The sequence below is a fragment of the Narcine bancroftii genome, chromosome 11 (genome assembly GCF_036971445.1).
Source record: "Narcine bancroftii isolate sNarBan1 chromosome 11, sNarBan1.hap1, whole genome shotgun sequence".
NCBI lineage: Eukaryota > Metazoa > Chordata > Chondrichthyes > Torpediniformes > Narcinidae > Narcine > Narcine bancroftii.
In genome coordinates this window covers 88,194,536-88,219,430 of record NC_091479.1, presented here as the reverse complement: position 1 = coordinate 88,219,430, position 24,895 = coordinate 88,194,536, and the positions used below count along the sequence as shown (strand labels likewise).

The following is a 24,895-nucleotide window of genomic DNA, read 5'->3' as shown; positions in this document are numbered from 1 at the left end:
AAATAAATACTTTATTTGAAATAAGTTAATTTGTTGAAGAATTCAGTGTCTCAGTGTAAATAATGAAGCAGAAAATGCCACAGAATGTTTAAACAAGGCAAAGAACCATAGCTTTAGTAAGCAAATTTAAAAACCACTAAACAGTCTAGGATCTAGAGACAGTATATGCCAAAGGAAGATAGCTGAATATATTAAGATACATGATTTTGTCTATTTCTTCAGGATTAATGATTATAACTCTCACTCTGAGGTAGCAAAGATTGAATCGATTTTACTGAAATTAAGTTGGCACAAGGCTTTACACTGACATGAAAAAGCATCCCTACTCTTTGAACATCAGATAGGAAAGTAGTTTTTTCAGCTCTGATCTTGTTGAACAGCAGCATGGGTTCAAACAGGCACATGGTCTACTCCTGAAGCTCTGCAGTTTGACCCCAGCTGGGACAGCAATAAGAGGAATGTTTCAGTTGGCCTCCACACCTTTATCAGAGAAGATAGAAATTTATCCAAGTCACTGTACTTAATTACAACAGTAATTGGTCTACAAGTCTTTGGCTTCCATTTGCTCACATTCCTTAATAATGGAATGAAGTACAATATTTTCCAATTTGAAGGAAGAATTCCCAAATGTAAACAGCTTTGGAAAATATAGTTGATGTGTCTGTCATGTTTTTATCTTCTTTTAGAATCCCCTGGTAGAAACCATCCATACCTGGGTATTTGTCACTCTTTAGTGCTACCATATTTTTCATTGCCAGTTTTTCTGACCTTCAAATTTTGATGATTACGTGCATGTTCAGTGCGTTTTCCTCTGATTCTAAATACTAATTAAAATTATTTTACATTTTTTGCCATTTCTTTATTCTGCTTCACAAAAATCATTCTTACTGTGTCCATGAATCACAAAATAGTTAATTTGCAAATGCAACAAATAAATAAGTGGAATGTTGCCATTTTAGAGGATGCCTCGATTAAATATATTTAAGACACATTGAGACAGATTTTTTTGATAGTCGGAAATTCAGGGTTGTGGGGAAAAGGCATGTAGGTGGAGATGAGTCCATGGTCAGATCATCCATGACCTTTTTAAATGGTGAAGCAGGCTTGATGGGCCAGATGATCGACTCTGGCCCCTATTTCTTATATTCTTATGTTGTTCAGCTTCGAGCTCCAGGAAGGCATTAGTTGAAGGAAGAACACTTGTATTCTTGGATCTCGTTGAATGGCGGTGCTTAATTGAAGGGCCACGTGGTTTGTTCCTTAAAATGGGTCAGTTGATCACCAATGAAATTGGAATTTTTTTATTAACTCATGCTATCAGGTAGTTTTTGTTTTTAAAAAAAGTTTCTCAACTAGCATCAAACAATCCATCAAATGACTTCTGATTGAGCATCAGATTAGCAATTGCTTAACAATAATCTGAACAGCTATTCCTAGATCAGGGAATTTTCAATTCTAGTTCCATTCTGCATGTCTCCCAAGGTTTTTAATTTAAGTTAAACACGCAGCCAGCTACCATTAGGCGAACGAGGAAGCAGCCACGGGCACAGACCACAGGGGCTTTTGATTTTGAGGCATCCTGGGGTCTGTATTGGGCACAAGTGCAGTGATTTAGTGTTGGAGCCAGGCAACTCCCACTCCTCGGCCCAGGCAGCTGTTTGGGGTCTGACGTGGCTGGCTTTCCAGCACTCTATACTTACGCCAAGCTGTCGAACAAATTCAGCTCAAATACGGAGTGCGCTGTCCGGTGAGTGAGGGGCTTAGGAAAGGCAATGAGAAAGAAGCTCCCCTCCCCCGGTCCCGCCCTCTCCCCCGCCCCCGGTCCCGCCCTCTCCCCCCCTCCCCCGGTCCCGCCCTCCCCCCCTCCCCCGGTCCCGCCCTCCCCCCCCTCCCCCGGTCCCGCCCTCCCCCCCCTCCCCCGGTCCCGCCCTCCCCCCCTCCCCCGGTCCCGCCCTCCCCCCCTCCCCCGGTCCCGCTCTCCCTCCCTCCCCTCCCCCGGTCCCGCCCTCTCCCCCGCCCCCGGTCCCGCCCTCTCCCCCTCCCCCGGTCCCGCCCTCTCCCCCTCCCCCGGTCCCGCCCTCTCCCCCTCCCCCGGTCCCGCCCTCCCCCCCTCCCCCGGTCCCGCTCTCTCCCTCCCCTCCCCTCCCCCGGTCCCGCTCTCTCCCTCCCCTCCCCTCCCCCGGTCCCGCTCTCTCCCTCCCCTCCCCCGGTCCCGCTCTCTCCCTCCCCTCCCCTCCCCCGGTCCCGCTCTCTCTCTCCCCTCCCCTCCCCCGGTCCCGCTCTCTCCCTCCCCTCCCCTCCCCCGGTCCCGCTCTCTCTCTCCCCTCCCCTCCCCCGGTCCCGCTCTCTCTCTCCCCTCCCCTCCCCCGGTCCCGCTCTCTCTCTCCCCTCCCCCCCCCGGTCCCGCTCTCTCTCTCCCCTCCCCCGGTCCCGCTCTCTCTCTCCCCTCCCCTCCCCCGGTCCCGCTCTCTCTCTCCCCTCCCCTCCCCCGGTCCCGCTCTCTCTCTCCCCTCCCCTCCCCCGGTCCCGCTCTCTCTCTCCCCTCCCCTCCCCCGGTCCCGCTCTCTCTCTCCCCTCCCCTCTCCCGGTCCCGCTCTCTCTCTCCCCTCCCCTCCCCCGGTCCCGCTCTCTCTCTCCCCTCCCCTCTCCCGGTCCCGCTCTCTCTCTCCCCTCCCCTCCCCCGATCCCGCTCTCTCTTTCCCCTCCCCTCCCCCGGTCCCGCTCTCTCTTTCCCCTCCCCTCCCCTCCCCCGGTCCCGCTCTCTCTTTCCCCTCCCCTCCCCTCCCCCGGTCCCGCTCTCTCTCTCCTCTCCCCTCCCCCGGTCCCGCTCTCTCTCTCCCCTCCCCCGGTCCCGCTCTCTCTCTCCCCTCCCCCGGTCCCGCTCTCTCTCTCCCCTCCCCCGGTCCCGCTCTCTCTCTCCCCTCCCCTCCCCCGGTCCCGCTCTCTCTTTCTCCTCCCCTCCCCTCCCCCGGTCCCGCTCTCTCTTTCCCCTCCCCTCCCCTCCCCTCCCCCGGTCCCGCTCTCTCTTTCCCCTCCCCTCCCCTCCCCTCCCCCGGTCCCGCTCTCTCTTTCCCCTCCCCTCCCCCGGTCCCGCTCTCTCTCTCCCCTCCCCTCCCCCGGTCCCGCTCTCTCTCTCCCCTCCCCTCCCCCGGTCCCGCTCTCTCTCTCCCCTCCCCTCCCCCGGTCCCGCTCTCTCTCTCCCCTCCCCTCCCCCGGTCCCGCTCTCTCTCTCCCCTCCCCTCCCCCGGTCCCGCTCTCTCTCTCCCCTCCCCCGGTCCCGCTCTCTCTCTCCCCTCCCCCGGTCCCGCTCTCTCTCTCCCCTCCCCCGGTCCCGCTCTCTCTCTCCCCTCCCCTCCCCCGGTCCCGCTCTCTCTCTCCCCTCCCCTCTCCCGGTCCCGCTCTCTCTCTCCCCTCCCCCGGTCCCGCTCTCTCTTTCCCCTCCCCTCCCCCGGTCCCGCTCTCTCTTTCCCCTCCCCTCCCCCGGTCCCGCTCTCTCTTTCCCCTCCCCTCCCCCGGTCCCGCTCTCTCTCTCCCCTCCCCCGGTCCCGCTCTCTCTTTCCCCTCCCCTCCCCTCCCCTCCCCTCCCACGGTCCCGCTCTCTCTTTCCCCTCCCCTCCCCCGGTCCCGCTCTCTCTTTCCCCTCCCCTCCCCCGGTCCCGCTCTCTCTTTCCCCTCCCCTCCCCCGGTCCCGCTCTCTCTTTCCCCTCCCCTCCCCTCCCCCGGTCCCGCTCTCTCTTTCCCCTCCCCTCCCCTCCCCCGGTCCCGCTCTCTCTTTCCCCTCCCCTCCCCTCCCCCGGTCCCGCTCTCTCTTTCCCCTCCCCTCCCCTCCCCCGGTCCCGCTCTCTCTTTCCCCTCCCCTCCCCTCCCCCGGTCCCGCTCTCTCTCTCCCCTCCCCTCCCCTCCCCCGGTCCCGCTCTCTCTCTCCCCTCCCCCGGTCCCGCTCTCTCTCTCCCCTCCCCCGGTCCCGCTCTCTCTCTCCCCTCCCCCGGTCCCGCTCTCTCTCTCCCCTCCCCTCCCCCGGTCCCGCTCTCTCTTTCTCCTCCCCTCCCCTCCCCCGGTCCCGCTCTCTCTTTCCCCTCCCCTCCCCTCCCCTCCCCCGGTCCCGCTCTCTCTTTCCCCTCCCCTCCCCTCCCCTCCCCTCCCCCGGTCCCGCTCTCTCTTTCCCCTCCCCTCCCCTCCCCTCCCCTCCCCTCCCCTCCCCTCCCCTCCCCTCCCCTCCCCTCCCCCGGTCCCGCTCTCTCTTTCCCCTCCCCTCCCCTCCCCCGGTCCCGCTCTCTCTTTCCCCTCCCCTCCCCCGGTCCCGCTCTCTCTCTCCCCTCCCCTCCCCCGGTCCCGCTCTCTCTCTCCCCTCCCCTCCCCTCCCCCGGTCCCGCTCTCTCTCTCCCCTCCCCTCCCCCGGTCCCGCTCTCTCTCTCCCCTCCCCTCCCCCGGTCCCGCTCTCTCTCTCCCCTCCCCTCCCCCGGTCCCGCTCTCTCTCTCCCCTCCCCTCCCCCGGTCCCGCTCTCTCTCTCCCCTCCCCTCCCCCGGTCCCGCTCTCTCTCTCCCCTCCCCTCCCCCGGTCCCGCTCTCTCTCTCCCCTCCCCTCCCCCGGTCCCGCTCTCTCTCTCCCCTCCCCTCTCCCGGTCCCGCTCTCTCTCTCCCCTCCCCCGGTCCCGCTCTCTCTTTCCCCTCCCCTCCCCCGGTCCCGCTCTCTCTTTCCCCTCCCCTCCCCCGGTCCCGCTCTCTCTTTCCCCTCCCCTCCCCCGGTCCCGCTCTCTCTTTCCCCTCCCCTCCCCTCCCCCGGTCCCGCTCTCTCTTTCCCCTCCCCTCCCCCGGTCCCGCTCTCTCTTTCCCCTCCCCTCCCCTCCCCCGGTCCCGCTCTCTCTTTCCCCTCCCCTCCCCCGGTCCCGCTCTCTCTTTCCCCTCCCCCGGTCCCTACCCTTTCTCCCTTCTCCATCCTTCCACGGTCCATGGTCCCTCCCCAGTTCCCACTCCCCCAACACCTGCTCCCCCCGCCCCGCCACAGAGTCCTGTTCAACGCTAAACCCTGGGTGGATGGTTCTGATTCCTGTGGCGACCCTCTGAACATTCGTAGGTAAGACTTTCATTTAGGGGGGGAGAAGGTAATGCAAGTAGTTGGCCTTGCCTTGGACGCAAAATAGTCTGGCACTGCATACAGCAGTTACTGGCTCTTTCAGCATACGACCCCATGCCTCCTGTTTACACCCAAATAACCTACAACCCCGGTATGTTTTGAACAGTGGAAGGAAACCAGAGCACTCGGATAAAATCCACGCAGAAATGGGAAGAACGTACAAACTCCTAACAGACAGTGCCAGATTCGAACCCTGTTCTTTGGAGCTGTAACAGCATTGTGCTAACGCTATGCTCACCATACCTGAAGTGGCAAGGGGAAAATGCTCCTTCGTCTTTTTAATATAATTTGTTCAATGTAATTTCAATTACAGAAAAGCTTAAGTTAAAATAAACCTAGAATATCTAGGTGCTATTGATTGAAAAGCTATGTGGCCTCAAGAAATACAAAATATCTTATGTATAAGTGCATCTTTGCAGCAGTGAGTTTAATTCTAAATATTCATAGAGGTTGGGATTTTCAAAAAAAGGTAAAATAAGCCAGAAGACTGACAGAGGGAGCACTTGAGCTTACTTTATCTTATCTCCATTAGTTTTGAAAAGAGATCAAACCAGTTATATCAGATAGATAATTGAAAGTGTTTATTGCAAATTCCAATGCTAACATATTGCCCATGTTTAGAAATTAACTATATGTAAAAATTATATTAAAACATGAAATTTTACAACAAATTATCAGACAAATGAGAACTTGCACCTTTTTGCATCAACTTGCAGAAAACTTTAAGAGCATTAATAAAAATGACTATTAAAAGAAAGTAAAACACATGATTACATGTCAGAGAAATTCAAAAACATTACTGTAGTTATGCAAGATGAAGTAACCAGAAATTTGATAACCAATCTACCAACTGGATTTTGGAAGCATTGTAATAAGTATTAGAATAAATTTTTTTTTAACTAGCAAGTACACATCTTATACCTGCATGTTTGAATATTTCTATAACAGTAATTGCCAACAAATTTATTATTTTGCTTTGTTGTCAAAAACTATTTCTTTTCTACTTGGAAACATCTAATACATTACTTTCACCTTGTCAATTGCAGAAAAAGTCTAAAAAGGTAAACAAAAATATCCAGGTGTTTTCTATTGGCCTATTACAACCATTCTATTATTAGTTGTGATACATTGTCAGACATTCTAATGAGCTTGGTCTCAGTAAAAGTTTGTGGTTGAATAAATTTACTAAACATCATCAAGAAATTGGTATTCTTGCTCTGCCAATGTGATCAAACATTTTTATTGCAGTACTGAGAGGGTATGATCCTCTTCCATTTCCATTCTTTGCATCATATGCATTGCCCTGAAGAGCGATCTATCACCATGGTTTTTCAAGGTCATTACCGAGTACTCCTTAATTGTAATGTTTCTAGCTCTACCTCCCTTTCAGGCAATGAGTTCCAGACTTCCAATCCACCCTCTTAAAACATATTCAAGGAGTAAAAAAAAGAGCTGATGCATCAACCGGCACCACACTCTTAATTCCTCTCCCAATAGAAAAAAATCTTTCTTTTCCTCAGGTTATCTTAATTTAACAATAACATCATGCCTTTGATGGTAATACAGGTATATAATTGCCACTACAGAGAAAGAATAACTATATGCAAATTTAATGACTCATGAAGCTGTTACTTAACAAATTAAAACATTTTAACTCTATCATGTGTATTTTTTTGTTGACAACAGCTGTTCTATCACTTAAGTTGACCACAGAACTTACTCAACGATGCAAAATTTGTTTCTCAAATCTTACTATCTCCAGGGATTTCAACAGATGTCATTATAATTAAATTCACCATTTACCATCTTTTTTTTGTAGGTTTCCAGAAACATAAATGCTCTTAGCTATTTATTTATATGCTAAACTCAGCATTATCATGTCAGTTTTTTTAAAGTTCAGGCTTTTTAATTGCCAATTCTGTTACAATGTGTCTACCAGAACTACTCAAAAATAGTTCCACATAAATTGCTAATATACACCTTAGGCAAGGATAGTCACAGCTAAATACTTTGTTTGGGAGTAGCGCAGCTCAGAAAAATTTGCATAGTTTTCTGATCACATTTTTCATCACTTGAACAGCAAAGGATAAAACAGTCATTTCTTTTTAACTGATATCACCCAAAAGTACTACTGAATGTATTTATATTTAATAATGTGAACCAATTATGTTACTTGTGTATTATCAAATAATTTATTCCTTTCAACATCAGAATTTCCAAGATACAAATGTACAGTTCAACTGAAATATTAATGTACTATCTAGGAATGGCAAATTTTCAAAAAATTAAATATTGGTAGACAAATTTTCTTCTGAGGTTTTACATTGCGTAAAGTAAGGTGTTATGGCTAGAATGTGCAAACTCTTAAATATTCATCTCCAAATCTTGAAGTTGAGCTTAAAAAACACAAATTATTCAAAATTGAACAAGCAGAAAATAAAAAAAATTAAGTGTTCACCGAGCATACCTAAAAAATATATCAATTACAGAAAATTGACCAACTTCCGTCTCAAATGAGATGGCTTTTATGGTAAATAAATGTTTTACAGATAAGAGTTCGTAATTGATTTGGCTACAAAGAAAGAGAAAATGTCTACCTTTGTGAATGTTTTAAGTAAGTTGCAGAACAGTACTTTAAGCAATGGTTTTGGCAGATTTAAATTTATTCAGAGGGAGTGTGAGATTTACAAACGTTTTCATGAACAGCACTTTAAGCTATTCCAGAAACATCCACATGATGATGCACAGTATACAATGAAGATTAATCAAGTGATCTTTGATAGTTTTTCTCAATGTTGATTAGAGGCAACATGGTGAGCAGCAGACAGAGAAGCCCCAATATTTATTAAGGACGCATGTAATTGATGACCTGCTCATTATTTTCTGTTTTTGGTTGAATAAGAGCACAAATAGTGACTATGCCTTCTTCTAATCCTATTTTAAACATTAATTAAAGACAAGATGGTCACTGAGGAGTGGGTAAGACCACAAGGACAAAGGAAAGAATTTATGCCTCGAGTGGAGCCAAAGGAAGTGGATGAGGTACTATATGCACTGACGTTTACCATGGAGAAGTTTATGGAGTATAGTGACATTGGACAGTAATACTGGTATTCTAGGGCATATTGATATCAAGAACAAAGGTTTTGAGACTCTTGAAGAATACAGAGGTGGATGTCCCCAAGGTCAGAAGGGATTTATTCCAGGTGATTAAGAGAAGAGACTGATGGGCTCTTGAGTGAAATCTTTGTATCTTTTTTACCCTCTGGCAAGGTTCCAGAGGGCGGTGAATATAGCCAATGTTGTCCTTCCATTTAAGAAGGCAAATGAAGACAAACTAAGAAATTGTTGGCCTGTGAGTTTTGCATCAGTAAGGAGAAGATTCTTAGTAATAAGATCTTCTTGCCTCTGGAAACACAATGAATTATTAGGTAGAGTTAGCATAACTTTGTGCCAGATAGGTCACGTCTTACAAACTTAAATGAGGAATTGATGAATTTATTGCAGAAGATGTTCCTTCATAGTAATTCAGAAGGCTTGGTAGATCAGATTCAATATTGGCTTGACCATAGAAGATAGAGGCTAGTGATCGACAGATGTAATTCTGCCTGGAGATCTGTGACCAGTCATTTATAAATAGGAATGATTTGAACAAAAATGTAGGTGGGCTGATTGGTGAGATTTCAGATGGCACAAAAAAATTGCAGAGCTGTGGAGAGTGAGGAATGTTATCAAAGGATTTTGCATGATATAGAACATTTGTAAATGTGGACATAAAAATGGAAAATAGAGCTTAATCCAAAAAAGTGTGAGGTGTTGTACTATAGGAGATTAAAAGGAAGAAGTATACAGTTAGGATGCACAGAGGGATCTTGGGTTTCAACTCCATAACTTCTTCAAAGTGGTAACACAAGTAGCTAGGATTGTCAGAACATGGAGTATAAAAGTTGGAAAGTCATGTGGCAGCTGTATAAAACTTTGATAAGGCCACATTTGGAGTGTTATGTGCTCTTTTGGTCACTGCATTACAGAAAGTTTGTGAAGGCTTTGGAGAGGCACAGAAGGGGTTCACCAGAATATTGCCTGCATTACAGGGTATTAACTAAAGGAGAGATTGGGCAAACATGGATTGTCTTTTCTGAAGTATCAAAGACTGAGGGGTGAATTTAGATAAGTATATAAAATTTTGAGAGCAGTCATTTTTCTCAAAGTGGAAATGTTAACTATGAGAGGAGGAGAAATGTTTAAAGGAAATTTGAGCCATTTGATTTTTTTAAAAGTGATAGGTGGCCTGAAAGAAATATGATAGCAATGTTTAAGAGGCATTTTGACAGGCACATGAAGAGGTGGGGGGTGGAAAGGAATATATAATTGAATTCTTTATTGTCAGGTAAACTGAGATACATATAAAAAAAATTGTTTTGTGCACTTTCCTGCCAGGTCAACTCATGGAGCAAGTAGTGCAATTCTTTGGCTTGGCTTCGCAGACGAAGATTTATGGAGGGGTAATGTCCACGTCAGCTGCAGGCTCATTTGTGGCTGACAAGTCCGATGCGGGACAGGCAGACACGGTTGCAGAGGTTGCAAGGGAAAATTGGTTGGTTGGGGGTTGGTTGTTGGGTTTTTCCTCCTTTGTCTTTTGTGCAATAATGAACAAATAAATAATCAAGAGAGTAAGGACTCAAGAAACCCAAAAGCTGCAGGTGCTGGAGACTTGAGCAGACACAGGGTAGCTGAAGGAACTCCAGCTTTATACCTTTAAAGGGTTTTGACTTGAAACATTGACTGACCAATTCTGCCAATGGATGCAGTCTGACAGGCTGAATTTGTCCAGCAATTCTTTGCCTGAGTAGGGAGGTGAGTACATTATGTCAAATAATGGAGTTATAGAGAAAGAGGACAAGAACATCATCTTTTGCCAGAGATCCATTTTAGAGTCTCACAACAGTAAAGAAATTGTCCTTGAATATGGAGGTTTGTTTTCAAGCATGTTACCTTCTGCCTCACAGAAGAGGGGTGGGGGAGAAGATAATACAAAGGGTCTTTTAAAATGTGAGGATCTAAGCTACATGAACAATTCTGTAGTTCTGTAGTTTCTTGTTGTCTTAGGCTCAGCAGTTCCTGTACTTAGCAGTGTGCATTTGGACAGTATACTTTAAATGTCTGTAAACTTTAGTAAGAAACCGCCAGGAAATGCTAAATTTCATCAGGCTGAGAAAGTAGATACTTTGGTGCACATTCTTAGTTATAATATCAAAATGGCTGGACCAGGATAGGTTGTTAGTGATATTTACAAAGAACTTGAAGCTCTTCATCATCTCAAGCTCAGCAGGATTGATAAATACAGAAATGAATGTCGTCTCCATTTCCTGAAATCAATAACCAGTTTCTCTGTTTTGAGGGTTTTTTTAATACCAAAATTCTGCGATATTGCCATAAGGAAGACCTGTCATAAAGCTGGTTTTGGTCGTTTACACTGAACCGAACAAAACTGGCATAATGCGGGGTTGGTGTGTCTTTTTACACAGCAAGCCAGCATTCCAGGAGTAAAATAGGCATGACATAACACAAGAGCATTGGTGTCTAGTGTCATGTGTAACATACCGTATTTGACGCCATGTTAGACCCACTTTTTTTCCCCCCAAAAAATATTCCTTTGATCTTGTACGTGAAGTTGAAATTAGGGTGCTCATGGTGTTTAACGCCAACAGTGATCATTGTCGCTGGTTGGCCCATGTATTGCACAGGAGACTCTCCTGTCGGTCATTGTGTTGAGAAAGTGTCAGGTCCGAGAGAGACAAGTCTGAACACAACCGTTTCCAATCAAATGTTACTCTTCTTAACCCCCCAATTAATAGACGAGCGCGGGGAAAATCGTAGCAGGAATAAGAAACACACGAGCACCATTTAAGGGCGTGGGAAAAGATGCGCACCCCTTATAAAATAAGGGCTCAACTTTGAGCAAGAGGGTTGGTTTTGGAGGAGGCAATAAGTGCATTTCTTTTGCACACAAGCCAGCCCAAAAGCGAGGGCGGCCAACGTGCACCATCACGTGGAAAACCCTACTGCAAGTACTGATCTACAGTAAACCCTCTTTCTTTCCACTCACCTACCACCTGAAGTTACCTGCTTGCAATAGGTACTCTGTGGTGGCTTTCAGGTGGTAGGTGAGTGGGAAGGGAAGGTTGGGAGCCACTCCTCAATTGCTCCGGCTTGAGAAAAGTTTCCCTCGGCCCATTGCCTTTGAAGTTATGAAACCGTGCACATTCACGAGTCAAGCAGGCAGAATGAGTTAGTAAGCTCTTTCAATGAGCGTCCGGGTTCTCCACCAAGTTTCCTTCGGGGCGCTCGGCCAGGCCACACTTGGCCAGGAAAAGTGCGCGCAACCACCGGAAACGCAATTTAAAAAAAATCTGATCCCATAATTCCCAACCACCCGCGAATGCGAACGTCACCCCGCCTCGGGGGAACCGAGCCGGACTCGATTTCCCACAATGCCCCGCTTGCAAGAGGCGGGTCCCGTGACGTGCGCCCCATCCGTTCGATCGGGCCAATCGGAGCGCGGCCTCACCGCGCGTGGAGGGAGGGCGGACGCCCGAGCCGCGGTGGACTGTTCCTCCGCCGAACGAACGGCGTTGGTTTGAGGCGCCATATTGGAACCATTTTGGGGAACAAAACAAGTCAAGTTGGCCGGTGTCAAACCTGCATTTCCCCCCCCCCCCCAACAATGCTGTACTTGGAGGATTACTTGGAGAGTGAGTATCGAGGGAAATCCCAAACGTTGTGGGTTGCGAGATTTATTTTTTCCCGTGAAAAGTCGCGATTGGTTGAAGGCGAAATGCCGGACGGAAAGAGAAGCCGCCCCTCCATTGACGCCGCTGATTTTCTTCCCCCCTCCCCTCCCCTCCCCTCTTCTCTCGACAGTGATCGAACAACTTCCCATGGATCTCCGCGACAGGTTTACGGAAATGAGGGAGATGGACCTGCAAGTACAGAGTATGCGGCGCCACGTTAGTCATGTCGGAGCCGCACGACCGGCGGTCCCCTCCCCCTCCCGCTGGGGGAGTATTGGGCGGGGGGGGGTGGGGGAAATGGACACCCTGGGGGAGCCCCGACCTCTCCCTTTCAAAAATCAGTAACCCAGCCTCCCCTCCGACCACAATATTCTCAATAAAGAACTGACCCCCCCTCCTCGCCAATTCATAGCTTGCACTTTGCAATATTCTCAGTAAAGGACTGACCCCCCCTCCTCTCTCCATGCTAATTCATAGCTTGCACTTTGCAATATTCTCAATAAAGAACTGACCCCCCCTCCTCGCCAATTCTTAACTTGCACACTGCAATATTCTCAATTAAGAACTGACCCCCCCTCACCAATTCATAACCTGCACACTGCAATATTCTCAATAAAGAACTGACCCCCCTCCTCTCTCCATGCTAATTTACAGCTTGCACTCTGCAATATTCTCAATAAAGAACTGACCCCCCCTTGCCAATTCATAACCTGCACACTGCAATATTCTCAATAAAGAACTGACCCCCCCCTCGCCAATTCATAGCTTGCACTTTGCAATATTCTCCATAAAGAACTGACCCCACCTTGCCAATTCATAACTTGCACACTGCAATATTCTCAGTAAAGGACTGACCCCCCCCCTCCTCTCTCCATGCTAATTCATAGCTTGCACTTTGCAATATTCTCAATAAAGAACTGACCCGCCCACCTCCTCGCCAATTCATAACTTGCACACTGCAATATTCTCAATAAAGAACTGATACCCCCTCCCCTCTCCATGCTAATTCATAGCTTGCACTTTGCAATATTCTCAATAGAGAACTGACCCGCCCCCCTCCTCGCCAATTCATAACTTGCACACTGCAATATTCTAAATAAAGAACTGACCCCCCTCCTCACCAATTCATAGCCTGCACACTGCAATATTCTAAATAAAGAACTGACCCCCCCCTCGCCAATTCATAGCTTGCACTTTGCAATATTCTCCATAAAGAACTGACCCCACCTTGCCAATTCATAACTTGCACTCTGCAATATTCTCAGTAAAGGACTGACCCCCCCCCTCCTCTCTCCATGCTAATTCATAGCTTGCACTTTGCAATATTCTCAATAAAGAACTGACCCGCCCCCCTCCTCGCCAATTCATAACTTGCACACTGCAATATTCTCAATAAAGAACTGATACCCCCTCCCCTCTCCATGCTAATTCATAGCTTGCACTTTGCAATATTCTCAATAGAGAACTGACCCGCCCCCCTCCTCGCCAATTCATAACTTGCACACTGCAATATTCGAAATAAAGAACTGACCCCCCTCCTCACCAATTCATAGCCTGCACACTGCAATATTCTAAATAAAGAACTGACCCCCCCTCCTCTCTCCATGCTAATTCATAGCTTGCACTTTGCAATATTCTCAATAAAGAACTGACCCCCCTCCTCCCCAATTCATAACTTGCACTCTGCAATATTCTCAGTAAAGAACTGACCCCCCCTCCTCTCTCCATGCTAATTCATAGCTTGCACTTTGCAATATTCTCCATAAAGAACTGACCCCCCCCTCACCAATACATAACTTGCACACTGCAATATTCTAAATAAAGAACTGACCCCCCTCCTCTCTCCATGCTAATTCATAGCTTGCACTTTGCAATGTTCTCAATAAAGAACTGACCCCCCCTCCTCGCCAATTCATAACTTGCACACTGCAATATTCTCAATAAAGAACAGACCCCCCCTCACCAATTCATAGCCTGCACACTGCAATATTCTAAATAAAAAACTGACCCCCCCTCCTCTCTCCATGCTAATTCATAGCTTGCACTTTGCAATATTCTCAATAAAGAACTGACCCCACTCTTCCCCAATTCATAACTTGCACTCTGCAATATTCTCAGTAAAGAACTGACCCCCCCTCCTCTCTCCATGCTAATTCATAGCTTGCACTTTGCAATATTCTCCATAAAGAACTGACCCCCTCCTCACCAATTCATAACTTGCACACTGCAATATTCTCAATAAAGAACTGACCCCCCCCTCGCCAATTCATAGCCTGCACACTGCAATATTCTCAATAAAGAACTGACCCCCCCTCGCCTATTCATAACTAGCACTTTGCAATATTCTCAATAAAGAACTGACCCCCCTCCCCTCTCCACGCTAATTCATACCTCTTCTCTGCAATATTCTCAATGAAGAACTGATCCCCCCTCCCCTCTCCACGCTAATTTATAGCTTGCACCCTGCAATATTCTCAATAAAGAACTGACCCTCCCCTCGCCAATTCATAACTTGCATACTGCAATATTCTCAATAAAGAACTGACCCCCCTTCCTCTCTCCATGCTAATTCATAGCTTGCACTTTGCAATATTCTCAATAAAGAACTGACCCGCCCCTCGCCAATTCATAGCATGCACCCTGCAATATTCTCAATAAAGAACTGACCCCCCCTCGCCAATTCATAACTTGCATACTGCAATATTCTCAATAAAGAACTGACCCCCCCTCCTCTCTCCATGCTAATTCATAGCTTGCACTTTGCAATATTCTCAATAAAGAACTGACCCGCCCCTCGCCAATTCATAGCACGCACACTGCAATATTTTCAATAAAGAACTGACACCCCCCTCGCCAATTCATAGCTTGCACTTTGCAATATTCTCAATAAAGAACTGACACCACCTCCTCTCTCCACGCTAATTCACACCTTGCACACTGCAATATTCTCAATAAAGAACTGACCCCCCTCCCCCCTCCACGCTAATTCATACCTCTTCTCTGCAATATTCTCAATAAAGAACTGATCCCCCCTCCCCTCTCCACGCTAATTTATAGCTTGCACCCTGCAATATTCTCAATAAAGAACTGACCCCCCCCTTGCCAATTCACAGCTTGCACACTGCAATATTCTCAATAAAGAACTGACCCCCCCTTGCCGATTCACAGCTTGCACATTGCAATGTTCTCAATAAAGAACTGACCCCCCCCTTGCCAATTAATAACTTGCACACTGCAATATTCTCAATAAAGAACTGACCCCCCCTCCTCTCTCCACGCTAATTCATAGCTTGCACTTTGCAATATTCTCAGTAAAGAACTGACCCCCCCTCCTCTCTCCACGCTAATTCACAGCTTGCACTCTGCAATATTCTCAATAAAGAACTGACCCCCCCCTCGCCAATTCATAGCCTGCACACTGCAATATTCTCAATAAAGAACTGACCCCCCCCCTCGCCAATTCATAACTTGCACTTTGCAATATTCTCAATAAAGAACTGACACCACTTCCTCTCTCCACGCTAATTCACACCTTGCACACTGGGATATTCTCAATAAAGACCTGACCCCCCACTCCCCTCTCCACGCTAATTCATACCTCTTCTCTGCAATATTCTCAATAAAGAACTGATCCCCCCTCCCCTCTCCACGCTAATTTATAGCTTGCACTTTGCAATATTCTCAATAAAGAACTGACCCCCCTCCTCTCTCCATGCTAATTCACAGCTTGCACTTTGCAATATTCTCCATAAAGAACTGACCCCCCCCTCACCAATTCTTAACTTGCACACTGCAATATTCTCAGTAAAGAACTGACCCCCCCTCCTCTCTCCATGCTAATTCATAGCTTGCACTTTGCAATATTCTCCTTAAAGAACTGACCCCCCCCTCACCAATTCATAACTTGCACACTGCAATATTCTAAATAAAGAACTGACCCCCCTCCTCTCTCCATGCTAATTCATAGCTTGCACTTTGCAATATTCTCAATAAAGAACTGACCCCCCTCCTCTCTCCATGCTAATTCACAGCTTGCACTCTGCAATATTCTCAATAAAGAACTGACCCCCCCTTGCCAATTCATAACCTGCACACTGCAATATTCTCAATAAAGAACTGACCCCCCCCTCGCCAATTCATAGCCTGCACACTGCAATATTCTCAATAAAGAACTGACCCCCCTCTCGCCAATTCATAACTAGCACTTTGCAATATTCTCAATAAAGAACTGACCACCCCTCCCCTCTCCACGCTAATTCATACCTCTTCTCTGCAATATTCTCAATAAAGAACTGATCCCCCCTCCCCTCTCCACGCTAATTTATAGCTTGCACCCTGCAATATTCTCAATAAAGAACTGACCCCCCCTTGCCAATTCACAGCTTGCACACTGCAATATTCTCAATAAAGAACTGACCCCCCCTCGCCAATTCATAACTTGCATACTGCAATATTCTCAATAAAGAACTGACCCCCCCTCCTCTCTCCATGCTAATTCATAGCTTGCACTTTGCCATATTTTCAATAAAGAACTGACACCCCCCTCGCCAATTCATAGCTTGCACTTTGCAATATTCTCAATAAAGAACTGACACCACCTCCTCTCTCCACGCTAATTCACACCTTGCACACTGCAATGTTCTCAATAAATAACTGACCCCCCTCCCCTCTCCACGCTAATTTATAGCTTGCACCCTGCAATATTCTCAATAAAGAACTGACCCCCCCTTGCCAATTCATAACTTGCACACTGCAATATTCTCAATAAAGAACTGACCCCCCCTCCTCTCTCCACGCTAATTCATAGCTTGCACTTTGCAATATTCTCAGTAAAGAACTGACCCCCCCTCCTCTCTCCACGCTAATTCACAGCTTGCACTCTGCAATATTCTCAATAAAGAACTGACCCCCCCTTGCCAATTCATAACCTGCACACTGCAATATTCTCAATAAAGAACTGACCCGCCCCTTGCCAATTCACAGCTTGCACATTGCAATGTTCTCAATAAAGAACTGACCCCCCTTGCCAAGTCATAACTTGCACACTGCAATATTCTCAATAAAGAACTGACCCCCCCTCCTCTCTTCACGCTAATTCAGAGCTTGCACATTGCAATGTTCTCAATAAAGAACTGACCCCCCTTGCCAATTCATAACTTGCACACTGCAATATTCTCAATAAAGAACTGACCCCTCCTCTCTCCTCGTTAATTCATAGCTTGCACTTTGCAATATTCTCAATAAAGAACTGACCCCCCCATACCAATTCATAACTTGCACCCATGCTAAAGTATTGACCCCCCCACTCCATGCCAATTCATAGCTTGTAACGAAAAGTTGAACAAAATGGGTTGATTTTGGAGGAGGCAACAGCCTGTCAATTTCCTATTTTAAATGCACTTCTTTTGCACACAAGTCAGCTTTAAAGCGAGTGCTGTCAACATGCACCAAAGCAACAGCATTCCCAGCTCCTGATTTAGGAGGCAATTGGCGAAACGTGGATTATGTTCTTACCATAATTTCTTGTGCAAACTTTGGGGGTTTATATAATATATAGGAATTTGACCTCCAGGAATATCGTGGACTCTGATTGGGAAAGAAAATGTGGAAAGGTTTTCTGCCACCTGTCCTTATTTTTGTCATTCAGGAAGATGTTTAGCTGCTTCCATGGTAACATTTCATTCGCGTGTTTAAAACCTTTAACTGGGACAGCACATTTGTTTAGATATTTACAGCATACTTCAATAAATGGCCAACTGTGCAAATGGACTCTTTCTGGAATTTTCCAATTTTAATGTGGCCCTCGGATTTAATGTATGATATTTTGTGAGTCAAATAATAAATGGAAAATACCATTCAAATTTTATTAACACAGTTTAGTAACAATGTATTGTTGACTTTTTTTTAACTTTTTTTTTCGTGTCTGCCTGTCCCGCATCGGACTTGTCAGCCACAAATGAGCCTGCAGCTGACGTGGACATTTACCCCTCCATAAATCTTCGTCTGCGAAGCCAAGCCAGAGAAAGAAAGAAATTGTTGACTTTTAACAAATTTTAATTTTTGCCACGTGCAAATGTTTATAATTGTTCCATTGCTGCTCAAACTGGGACAAGTTTGGCACATTTGTAAAAAGATGTACAATATATTTAACTAGATCACGATGTAATATGTAAGGGAGGCAATTCATGCACATTAAATAAAAGTTTGCTACTAATCATAGCTGTTGGTGTAGGAGCAGAGTCATTTAACAAAAAAAAAGCTATAATTAACCCTTAAAATCAAGAATTGATTTGGAATTGTCCAGTTCTGCCACTGAAGCGAATTGGTGAGATTTGCAATATTTTTATTTATATATTATATTCATTTTTAAAGCTTTTACCTCATGATTACTTTAATAAATTGCATATTATAAACAAAGCAATGTTGCTATTTGTTATATTTTACAAATCTTTCAATTATGATTTGTTCTTTGATGCAGAGTCAATTCAAATTAATATGTTAATAAAACTGAACAAATTTTATGTATTCAAAAACATCATTGCAGACTACATACATGAGCAAGTTTCCTCTTTTTGGACATTTTTTTCAACTGTTGAAATGTAGGGTTAGTGAAAGTAGTTGGTGAAATTTATTTTACTAATTATTTAATGCCCTTAAATTTTCATCTGAATTAAGGGTCATGAAAATGGGGTGGAAAAACTGCAGATGCTGAAATTCTGAAATATTGGAGAGAGTCAGCAGGAGAGGGGCAGCATCTGTGGAAAAATATAAAGTTCATGAATCATTTCAGAGATACCTCACAAAATAGAGTTTAGACCTGAAATATGAACCCTATTTCTCTTTCTACACGTTGCTTGACCTATTTTAAAATTAAGGGAAAGTTTTATAAATGTCAAAAAGCTAAAATTTAGCCTGTTAAATTTCAATTTCAAAAATAAAGTTATATTTTCAGATGTGCTGATAACAATTGCAATTTTCATCCCATATCAACAATTAAAGCAAAGTTTGAAAGTTAACCAACAATGGCTTTGAAATGGAGGGAGAGTTAAGGAGGATGGTCTAAATTGCATCCCTTGCATGTAATTATCTGGTGATCCAGTTACACTTTTTTTAATAAAACATATAAGATGTAGTAAAATAATAAGAAACAAAATGCTATAATTTATTTAATGTAAAATAAATCTAAGAAAATAAAATAATTAAGGGTTCTCTTCACCTGCATATGACATGATCGTTAGTGTTCTTAATGTTCACTGAAGAATTAGCAGTTTGAGGAATGAGCAAGTGCAGCATTTTACTATTTTTTAACTGCCCCTTAATTTTTCTGAGTAATCTTTTGTTGAAATACTTATGCAAATATACTTGATAGATGCAGTGTATATTTATACTTTTACAAGAATTTTGCATGACTTGAGAAATGTACAAGCTTTTAAACATCCAATAAAAGAAAGAAAGGGCAGAATTGTATTGTGATCTCTTAATTAGTAATAGAGTAGCAGCGGCCCAATTATAATCAAATCATTGGTTATTGATCATTATTGCTGTATAGTTTTTTCCAAAAGATTTGTAATTGAGCTATTCCTTCATTGAGAATGATTTTGGTTATCCAAATACAACTTAAAACAATTTAGTAAAAACCCATTCCACATTGAAATGTTCATGAAATAGGAAAAGTGTTGATGAAATATCAAAAATATTAGCATGGATTAAACCTACATGTTGTGTTTGATTATCCCATGGAAGTTGTGAAAAACAATTTTTTTTCCCCCTCTCCAAATAGATGCAATGGATCAGTTGGAACAAAGAGTGAATGAGTTCTTTATCAATGCAAAAAAGAACAAGCCAGAATGGAGAGAGGAACAGATGGAAGCAATAAAGAAGGCAAGTACAGTAGGTTTTGTCTTTTTATTGCCAATTTATAAATACCAGTTGAATATCAGACAGTTTTAACCTTAGAGTAAATCAGATAGTAATGGTAAAAAAGTTTGCTTGCAAACTGTGTAACCTTGTCATTTAATCAAATAAGATTTTGCAATATCAACATTAAAATGGTTTCCTGTTCTTTTGTTATCTCCTTTGGACACTTTTCTCCCTTTCATCATCTGAAAGTGTTCCTTGGTAACAGCTCAGCCGTTTGAAAGCAAATCAATGTACAGTTGCCGGAATCTGAGACAATGCCCTCTGCACTGTAGAAACCATACACAGGTTGAGTGATTGATTTGCAGAGCACCTGTACTTAGTCTGCTTCCGATTGGCTGCCATTTTAATTTACCATTCCCCTCCCATCTCTGTTGTCCACTACACTACTACAACAAAGCCCAAATTAAAGTTGACCAGCAAGACCTCATTTTTCATCTGGTTATGTTATAACCTTGATATTGAATTCTTCAACTTCAAATCACTTGCTCTTTCTTTCTGTTTATATCAGAACTTCCATCTGAATATTCTGGTCTTCTCAGATTACACACCATCACCCAGACTTCACAACAAGAGCAGCATATTATGTAAATGATCTAAATTATTCATTCAATGGTCACTTCCTTTCACCATATTATAGACATTCCTGTTCCACACATTATATGTCCAACCTTCTCTGTTACTTAGACTAACTTGCTTTCTCTCTTTCTGGTCTGATGGAGAGTCTTCACCCTGAAACATTAACTAGTTTCTATCCACAGATGCTGCTTGACTGGCATATTTAAATGAGTGCAACTTGTGAATTATTAAAAATTAACTGTAAATGTACTTTGGGTTGGGGACTTCAATATCCATTACCAAGACTGGCTCACAAGCACCACTACTGACTGAGCTTGTCGAGTGCTAAATTGGGTCTGCAGTGGGTGGTCAGAGAACCAAAAAGAAGAAAAGTCTGCAAGATCTCCTCCTCACCAATCTACCTATCACAGATGCATCAGTAGTATCAGGTGGGTGATCATAGCACGGGCCATGGGGAGATAAAACACCTTCACTTCATTGTGATGAAAGGCACTAGCACCATGTTAAGTGGAGCAAACAACAAACAATTCAGTAACTCAACACTAGGCATCCATGAGATGCTGCAAGCTATGATCAGCAGGAGAATTGTACTCAAGTCAAATCTGCAACTTCATGATCCGACAGATCCCCCGCTGTATCATCACTATCCAATCAGGATATCAACATTGGTTTAATGAAGGAGGGCATGTCATGAGTTCCTCAGAATGAGAAATTAACCTGATGAAGGGATAAGGCAGGACTACATAAACAGCATGCAATAGATATAGCTAAACAATCCCACATCGAAAAGATTAGATCCCAGTTCTGCCACATGCAGTTGTTAATGCTGGAGGAGCAGACTTCGCAAATATCCCCAATCTCAACCATTGGGTAGCCCAGCACATCAGACCAAAAGGGAAAACAGAAGCATTTGCAAGAATCTTCAGCCAGAAGTGCTAAGTGGATGACCCTTCAATTGTGGTCTCTAGCACGATAAATACCAAACTTCAGCTAATTGGATTTTCTCTGCATGATATCAAAAAACAGCTAAAGGCATTGGATACCACCAAGGCTTTGGAGCCCTGACGTCATTGTCCATGGATGTCCTGTCTAACACTCCTTTGATATCCTCGTGATCATCAGCAAAGAGATGGAAAGGTAGATGATGGTGCCATCAAGCAGCACTTGCATGACAACAATCTGCTCACAGAAATTGATTTTATGTTCAACCAAAATCACTCAGCTCCTGATCTCATTTTAGCTTTGGTCCAAAATTGGATGAAAGCTGAATTCCAGGGCTGAGGTCAGAGCAACTGCTTTTCTCATCAAGGAAGCAATTGCACCAAGGAATTGCACTAAACTGGAGCCTTTGGGAGCCGGGGGAAAAGCCTTCACTGGTTAGAGTCTCATCTCACTCGAAGGAAGATAATAGTGGTAGTCAGAGATCAATCATATGAGCCACGGAATATCTCTGTAAATATTTTTCAATCTAGTGTCATAGCCCAACCATCTTCAGTAATTATAAAAAAATGACCCTTCAGTCAATAGGTCAGAAATAAGAATGTTCCTGATAATAGCAATGTGAACATTTGCAAACCGCTCAGATAATGAAGCAGTTCACAACCAAAATAATGCAAGACCTGGACAATATTCTAGCTTGGGATGATAGGTGGTAAAAAATATTTATGCTGCACAAATTTCAGATAAATGACAATATCCAACGACAACATCTCCAGCAATCATCCCCTGACATTCAATGACATTTCCATCACTGAATCCCCATTATCAATATTCTGGCAATTATTATTGACCCAAAACTGAATTAGAGTATCCATATACACAATATAGCAACAAGAGCAAGTCAGAAACTAGGAATTCCCAATTCCCAGAGGCTGTTCACCATCTACAAGGTTCAATCTAGAGGTGTGATGGAATATTCTTTACTTAGCCTGGATGAGTGCAGTTTCAACAACAGTCAAGAAGCTCAATACCATACTGCTTGAAAGATACTGTGTCCACAATCATACACTCACAGCACCAACAATGCACAACAGCTGCAGTTTGAACCAGCTACAGGGTATATTACAGAAACACAAGAATAATCAGATCACCTTTCACATATGCAATCTCCTCCACTAGAGGGACAAAACTGTCAAAAGCATGGGACCACCATCATTTGGAAGTTGCTCTCCATGCAACTTGTCAGCCCAATTTGGAATTACATTGCCATTCCTTCACTGTCACCAAATCAAAATCCTGGAACTTCCTATCAACATCGGGGCACACCCACACTTCAAGGATTGCAGCAGTTCAAGAAGGCAGCTCACGTGTAGGAATTGGCAATTAAATGCTGGCTTAGCCTGTGAAGCCACATTCCTTGAATAAATTTAAGAAATGGCTAAGCTTTTGTAATGTAACATTTACAGACTATATTTGCCTTCAGTTTGCTTCTTGATTTGTAAGTTGAAGTCCTCATAAGAGAAAGTAGCTTCACATTAAGTAAATAATGTATAAATAATTTACTACCTAGTTTGTGCCAATTTTAGACTAATCTTTGAAAATAAAAAACTTAACTTGCCATTTTTTTCTTAACAAATGTGTAGTGATTTTTCTTAACTAGAAAAACTGTTTTCAAGTCAGTCAAATCACTATAAATAATTGATATTGAGCCTCTATGAGAAAATTAGGTCAAAAACTGAATCAAGAATGTTTCATAGATCCATGGAAAATCAGAAAGCTTGGACTGAACCAAATGCCTGACTTTTGAAGATATCTGAAAAAATGACAATTGGATAATTTAAATTTTGCCCTCAATTGTTCAAAAGAAGCAAAATTATCTCGAATAAAAGATCTTTAAAATTATTGATCCCCAGTCTACACCACTCCTTAAAACCTGCATCTGACAAAGGTTAAAAAAAAAGATGATTAATTATAATAGAATTGGCAAGCAAAAAACTGTTGATTCCAAAAAAATATTCTAAATTGTGCCCATATTCTCAAGCTATGTCTCATTATCAGGTTGCTTGTTAATTTAGAAAAAAAAGGTAAGGAGAAAAATTGATATAGACGGAAAAGATATAAAAATGTTGGTAATATATTCATTCTTATTGAATGAATATGTGCAATCATAGTGATAAACAAGGGTGACCATCCTGATGATAGAACTTTAATCTGATTAAATGTTGCAGAAAAACTTTTCTTCGGAAAAATTTTCCTTCAGTAAATTCTTATAACTCTTAGGACTTGTAATTCTAAGGTATCTAAACTCTTCGTTCACTAACTTAAAAGGGAAGTTGGACTATTTTAAAGTCGACCCCTTTAAGGATAATAATTCACTCGTGCGGATTTATAACCTGAGGACTGACCCATATGGACAATTAAAATTAATATATTTGGTAAAGAAACCTCTGGGTTTGAAGTGAAAAGCAAAAGATTATCTGCATATAAAGAAATTTTGTATTCAACACCATTCCTAATTAACCCTGAAAAATCTTTACACTTCTGTAAAGCTACAGCAAGAAGTTCTAATATCAAATCAAAAAGCAACGGGCTTAAAGGGCAACCTTGCCGAGTTCACCGATAAAGCCTACTAAAAAAATTTGACTGTTGTGAGTTGATACAAATTGTGGCCAAGGGACATAAATAGAGTAATTTAACCCATTTGATAAAATCTGGACCAAAATTAAACTTTTATAAAATATCAAACAGTCCTATTCCACCTGATCAAAAGCCTCCTTGGCATCTAATGAAATAACATTCAAGAGCAGAATGAGAGGGTAAATATAACATATTCAAAATTCAATGTATATTATAATAAGATTAACGATTTTTGATTAAATACCTGTTTGATCCAGATCAATAATTAACGGTAAAATATTTTCTATTCTATGGGCCAAAATTTTAGATAATATATTCATATCTATGTTAAGTAATGAAATAGATCTGTACAAAACATATTCAACAGGATCTTTCTCTTTTTCAAAATAAGAGAACTTCAAGCCTCATTAAAAGATGATGGAATTTTCCCATCTTTAAAAGAATCTTCAAACACCAAACTTAAATGAAGTGTAAGCCACTTGTAAAAAGATTTATAAAATTATACTGGATAACCATTTGGTCCTGGAGATTTACCAGATTATAAAGAGGAAATAACTGATAAAATTTCCTCCTGAGAAATAGAAGTTTCCAAACATGTACAACTGCTTTGAGAGAATTAAGGCAATCAAAAAAAGTTCAAGATTAAAGTATAATCTTTAACAGTTTCACTTGTTAAGATCAAGAGTGATTGGGAGCATGACTTTTAAAAATTCTTGAACTTTTTTTATAGGACTACTATAAAGCCTTGGAAGATGCTGATGAAAAAGTACAGTTAGCAAATCAAATTTATGACTTGGTGAGTAAATATAAAACAGTATATTTTTTTAAAACAAGTAAAATGTGGGTATCTACATATCTAACAATAATACATTGCAAATCGTAATTTGAAGATTTT

The 24,895-nt window shown here is 43.5% G+C and overlaps 1 protein-coding gene across 13 annotated transcripts in view; it reads left to right on the top strand.

The window, feature by feature from the left end:
- Positions 1 to 4,891: 4,891 nt before the first annotated feature.
- The window catches only part of ing3 (inhibitor of growth family, member 3), a 44,145-nt gene continuing 24,141 nt past the window's right edge, over positions 4,892 to 24,895 (top strand). For 2 of the 13 annotated variants that reach the window (XM_069903951.1, XM_069903949.1), the window contains exons 1-4: positions 11,693 to 11,889; positions 12,059 to 12,130; positions 19,709 to 19,809; positions 24,731 to 24,796. In XM_069903951.1, the coding sequence (XP_069760052.1) occupies positions 11,862 to 11,889; positions 12,059 to 12,130; positions 19,709 to 19,809; positions 24,731 to 24,796 (267 nt within the window). In that variant the 5' untranslated portion in view covers positions 11,693 to 11,861. Of the gene's footprint in view, positions 5,075 to 8,090; positions 8,177 to 9,574; positions 9,640 to 11,692; positions 11,890 to 12,058; positions 12,145 to 17,500; positions 17,599 to 19,708; positions 19,810 to 24,730; positions 24,797 to 24,895 lie in introns of those variants that run through there. The other 11 variants (XM_069903938.1, XM_069903937.1, XM_069903944.1 and 8 more) reach the window with 10 other exon arrangements.